The 5,829-nt window shown below is 47.9% G+C and overlaps 1 protein-coding gene; it reads right to left on the bottom strand.

The window, feature by feature from the left end:
* Window positions 1-3,070: 3,070 nt before the first annotated feature.
* On the bottom strand, window positions 3,071-5,448 carry GSTUM_00002286001 (uncharacterized protein). XM_002836042.2 has 5 exons: window positions 5,281-5,448; window positions 4,390-5,233; window positions 4,119-4,331; window positions 3,554-4,073; window positions 3,071-3,501 (listed from the first exon to the last, which is right to left on the bottom strand). Exons 1-5 carry the CDS (start codon window positions 5,319-5,321, stop codon window positions 3,455-3,457), a joined length of 1,665 nt encoding a protein of 554 aa, XP_002836088.1. The 5' UTR covers window positions 5,322-5,448; the 3' UTR covers window positions 3,071-3,454.
* Between the last annotated feature and the right edge of the window lie 381 nt (window positions 5,449-5,829).

The following is a 5,829-nucleotide window of genomic DNA, read 5'->3' as shown; positions in this document are numbered from 1 at the left end:
GGAGTGTCATTGCCCATGCACAGCCTCCACTAATCCTGTTGGATTTTCTTTTATTGGCCAGTTTTGTGCCCAGGAAGGAGGAATCAATCGAGTAGTACAGAAAATAACTATGCAACTTTCCACCCAGGTTTCCAATGACGACGCCTGGATTACTATCTCTTATGTTGACAAAATCGATAAGACTCAAGACACCGCCTTCCAAAAGGCCATCAATGAGTACTTCTCTCTATTCCTTATTTATGAGAAATTGCTAATATTGCTTTGGTAGGAGACGGGAGAAGTATCTTCCATGTTACGGCAACTTTCTTCCTTTCGACTCTGCCCTTCAAGCTGGGGGGTCCCATCCCATGGAAGGCAATGAACGAGGCAGAAGCATGTTAGAAGTTCGCACCAACAATATTGGTAGGACTAAGTCAGAAAAGAACATGGCTGATCACAATAAGTAAACCAGGCACTGGAACCAGCTTGAGGGTGGTGATCCGGTTTTGAAGTGGTAATATGTAAGACCACTCTTATTTCCATAACTTGCTAGTGTACAAGCTAATGAGATATTCAGTCCTATTTTCAATTACTCAGTCTCCTGTTCTACTTTTAGTTTTACCTGTTTGCCATACATTGTTCATTTGTTTGTCCCTGTTCACGTCATACTATGTAAGGCTTTCAAGTTCATTACTTCTCCTTATCACATAAAATCTACTAGAGTGTAAATTGTACTCGCAGAGAACTTTCAATACATTAGTGGATATTCTAAACCATGTTCAACCTTGCCGTGAAACTTCAATGATACTCCTCGTAAGAGATAACTACTACCTAGAAGGATAAGTGAACTGGATTATGTAACAGGTTTCTGTCTCCCACCTTCATATCACAAAATATTCTGAGCTGAAATTACTAAAAGCAGTAACCTCGCCATGGCTACCCCGGCGAAAACAACTCCCATATCTCTCATTGCAGCGATACCGTGATAGCTCTAAATTTCCCTACCCCCCACGCATATAATATAAGGCGGCAGGAGAAGTGTTTATCCATTCCTAGCAGTGGTAGCATGATTGTAAGTTATCCGACCATTCCCTGAAAATGCGAATTTAGACCAGATACATAAGCTGTCAAAGCGAGGCTATAAACAGCGCAACCCTCAGAGAATGGGGGAAGTAGCATGGGTTCCTCTCCTGTATTACACACAAGAGAGTTTTTTCGCAAGCAGGTTTGGTGACAAACACTGAGAGAACGTACAAGAGCTGGATCAGGTACCGGCAGGCATTTCGGAGGAAAAGTGAGGATATGTCATCCAAGAAATAAATGAGTAAAGACCTAGTATCATAACAGAAATGGGGGAAAGTAAAAATAAAAAAAATAAAAAAACCCTTTACTTCGGTAGTGTGTATGATATAAAGGATAAAACCCAGCACCCGATCAGAGCCATTACGCAACAAACTTTCGAAAACCACAGCTACCCCAAGCTTAAGGGCACAGAATTCCGACGTGACTCACCGGTATACTCGATTGTACTTTCGGCTAACCTAGTGAGGTCCAATGCTCGAGAAACCAAGTAAACTCCGCTTCGGTCCCTGCTTAAACAACACTTGTATGTCTCCCTCTCCGACCGGGCCCCCTATAAGTGAGTGATTTTTTTTGCCCGACTGTCCAGCACGACCCCGGCTCTAGCCATGCTAGTGCTGCTCCGAACTTAGAATTCCGGAAGGTGTCTTCATCAGTTGTGTATATCCACTTTACACGCTACCCACCCGTTGCTAACAAAAACCCCTACGCCTCCTTATCCTCTCATAAGCTGTTAAGCACCCCTTACCCAATCCGCAAAAACGAGTGGAACTTTATTGCGGATAACCGGTCCCCCTTGTAACCCTCCTATTCGATACTGACTGGGCAATTGAATGTATCTTAAGTATATACGATCGATGGAAAGAGTATGTATATCAAGAAAACCCAGGTTTGGCGAATACCCAAATGACCTATAGAAGTTCTATGATACCACCCCGCAAGCAACGAAGCTCAACAAGTTAGATGTACAAAATTTTCCACTCGGTGCACTATACACAGCGAGTCACACACACTCACTCGGACCCCGAAGCAAAGTACCCGCGCTTCCCAAAACGACAAGACCGGATCCCAGCAACGCTGCAATACCTCACCTGGTAAACCAGAATGGAAGGTAACCACCCACAAACCCGCCATCGTCCATCCCCGAAAACGAGAATCAGCACCAAATCAGCCACAAAAATCAAAGTCAAGAAAATCAAGATAGGCACCAGCCTGTGCCAAATCGGGAGCCAGAACCACCCAAAACACACACACGCCCAGCAAGCCCGCGCAAGCAGATAAAACATGATTCGCACCGGCAAAACCCCACAATATATTTTCTCACAGTGCTCAAAATGGCAAAAAGCCCGGATGGCCAAGTGGTAAGGCGTCGCACTCGTAATGCGAAGATCGGGTGTTCGACTCACCCTTCGGGCAGTTTGCGCTTTTATTTTTTTTATCCATGATTTCGGGAGGGCGCTGATGTCTTCGGCGGGCATAGGATTGCTCCGCTCGCCCAGGATGAGGCATGACGCCGATGAGTGACGGGTTTGTGATAAGCTCTCGACTTCCGCTCCAACCCTCCTGGTATAGTTTTCTCTGGCATTGCGATTTCCTGCTCCCGTCGGGCCTGTGAGGTCCCGGAGCTGCTTCGATGGGTCATAGTATCTCACTCGTGGTGGTTGGTTGGTTCGCTGAGACCATGAATTACACAAGAGTATAACATAGGAAACGTGCCGCCAATTGGTGAAGCGCTTTAATGACTGTATCGGCCCACGGGGGTCAATCCTGGCTTTTTGTAGCCTTTTCCTCCGGCTTTCCCCGGCCCTGGACGCCCTTACACCTAGGAACACTGCTAAAGTGGACCCCCGAGCTATAATCGCCCGATATTTCAGTTTTCGAAAAGGAACCTCGATAATTACATAGCCAGGTTATTGATGCGATTGGGGACATGCGGCGGTCGTGCCATGACGAGGTGTCGCGAGCATGGTGATCGGATGGGATAGTTTACTTCGCGGGAGGCGTCGTAAGCTTTTTTCTAGCCAATGGTATAAAGTGTGGGGCTCTCCCTTTATTCTCATTGAGAGATCAACCTTTTGAGCAATAGCCCTCATCCCTCCCGACCCGTATATCCTGGAATCAATCTTGAAGTACATCACCACCGATCCTACAACATCGCACCCAAAAACGATATAGACACGAAACAGTACAAAAATAAACAGTGCGAAAGTAAAAAGTAAGTACCGTACACCACCTACACATCCTCTCTGGCGGAGTTTCGGAAAGAAAAAAAAAAAGAAAACACCAGCAAGAATCCAAAATCAATAGAAAACTGTCAGCTAAGGTTCGAATGGTAGTCAAAGTTCGAAAGCCCATCCTCCGCCGAGGCACTCAAGTCCCTGAGCGAAGCGACACGTCAAGAGTAATGCAGGCAGTTCTGGCAGTTGCATCTGGCAGCTGGGGCTATACATTGTTAACTAGAGGAAAGGACGCTCATTCAGGATCGGTCACTTACAAGACACCCATCGCGGCGGCTGGGGCAACAGCGTAGTAGGCGGCGACCTGGGGCTCTTCCCCGAAAATCCCGCTCCCGGTCCATTCCCGGCCTCTGCGACAACCCTTTTGGGCTTGAACCACTCCAACTTCAGTGCTTCCTCTGCAGCTGGCCTCAACGACGGATCCAATGCCATAAGTTTCAAGATAAAATCAATCCCCGAATGGCTAACGTCGCTCTCGTAAAGCTTGGCGGAAGGAAACACGATGAGTTGATGACAAAATGCCGAAAAAGCCCTCATATTTGTGAAGGGCGTGGTATTGGTCAAGGCCTTATGCAGGACACAACCTAGGGACCAGAGGTCAACTGCGTTGGTGTATTCTGAAGTCTCGGCGTCAGTTAAGCCCAGCGTTTCTGGAGCTCCGTAGTGCATAGTCCAGACACTGGTCCTGAGTGCGGTTTCGTCGTGAATGATGCGTTTCGTCACGCCAAAATCTCCAATCTTCACCCATAAGGGATAGTAAGATACCAGCAAAATATTCTGATGATGTCAGTTACGAGTTCGATTGGCGGGTGTGGCACTAACCTGTGGCTTTAAGTCTCGGTGGGTAAACCCGTTCTCGTGCATGATGGCCAGCCCTTGCAGTAATTGCCATGCCAAGAGCTTGGCTCGTCCTTCTGTGAATGTCTTTTTTCGAAAACATTGATCCAGGTCACCTAGTGCGATATACTCCATTGCAAGGTATATACACTGGGGATCCTCGAACCATCCGAAGAATTGGACAAAGTATTTGTCATACTAACCCTGGTTAGCCGAGTCTCACGCACCGTTCCAAAACAACTAAACAGAACCGTACTTTCTTCAGTTTTACTAAGGCAAGTATCTCTCGGTTATAGTCTTGTCCTATAACATCCTTCCGCATTTCTTTTAGTGCCCGTAGCGTCCCCCGCCGGCTCTCTTTTTCCAGCCAAACGGTTCCGAATGTCCCACGTCCTAGTAGCCCGCTTCGATCCCATTTCGTGATCTCGCACTGGGACTTGGAGCGCCAAACAACATGTTCTATAAAACTACCGCGAAAGTAAGATTGCAACTTACAAGAATCAAACTTGGAGTCTTGTTGGTGATCAAATTTCTCCGGTGCGGTTTCATCCTGCTCGCGCACGGGGCTGGGCGCCCTCGCCATTGCCCTCAGCTGTGGACGCTCCGAACGTGGAAATGTTTGCGACTTTTGTAATCTCGGCGTCTCAAAGATGGACGCAATGTTATCCTGTACCATTCCGGGTCGCAGATCATTCATGCTCTGTAATGTTCTTAACGGGCGAGGTTGAGGTGTGCGCATCTCGTTCCGACCGGAGGACACTTCAATACTCCCCACGCGCCGCAACCCATGCCCCCCGTCATTATTCCTGTCCCCTTTCTGCTCAGTCCTCTTGTTTTGCGGCCCAAACCAAGGTACCGCTGGCTTGTGCCCCTCCTCATCGTCCGAGTCACCAAAGCACGAATATTTATCCGCCTCCCCCGACTCGGATATTGATGATTCGGGATCAAGCGGTCGTGCAGGAATATACGACCATCCCCGCTTTTCGTTATCGTTAATCAACCTAAAGCGAGGACCAGTTTCTTCTGAGGGGGTCAAGTTGCTGCGTTTATCCGCGGACGAAATGTTCGAACGTCGACGTAGGAGCCTTAGCGGAACCCCACTAGTAAGGTCAGTGCCATCCCAAGATCAAAGGGTAGCTATAGGTACCGGCTTTCTCGCATATGCTGATCCGCGGTCTTCACAACCATGGGTCCTGAAGAACGAAGCACTGTACAGCACTGATGTTATAGAAGGCAGAGGAGAGGGTCGCGTCGCGATGGTGATTTAGGTACCCAAGAGCAACTCAGGGGGTTAAGGTTTTGAGGCTGAATTCCCGCAGAATACCGGTACAGTACTCGTACTCGACAGGAGCCCCTGGTTTTCGAGTTCCTCAGGCAGCCAAGGTTCCAGCGCATATCATTGATAAGCAGCAAAAAGGAGGGGTTGTCATCGCTATGCCCCTGCGCACATTGGATAATAAATAATACACCATAATCCAAGCACAGGGAAACAGCCGAACACCGAACGACTTTTGGCACCACAGCACAAATCTTTCCCTAAACTCAAAACTCAACAGTACGAGTACACTCTACCGGTACTCGAGTACGGCGAGACATACCAGTATAACTTCATGATTAACAGCATTTCGTAGTCAAAGGTTCTAGGGCTCCACCTCTTGTTTACTCCCTCGTTTAGCCGGAGCCCAGCTGTTGCACG

This window comes from Tuber melanosporum, assembly GCF_000151645.1.
Source record: "Tuber melanosporum whole genome shotgun sequence assembly, scaffold_126, strain Mel28".
NCBI lineage: Eukaryota > Fungi > Ascomycota > Pezizomycetes > Pezizales > Tuberaceae > Tuber > Tuber melanosporum.
This window is presented reverse-complemented; position numbering and strand designations above follow the sequence as displayed.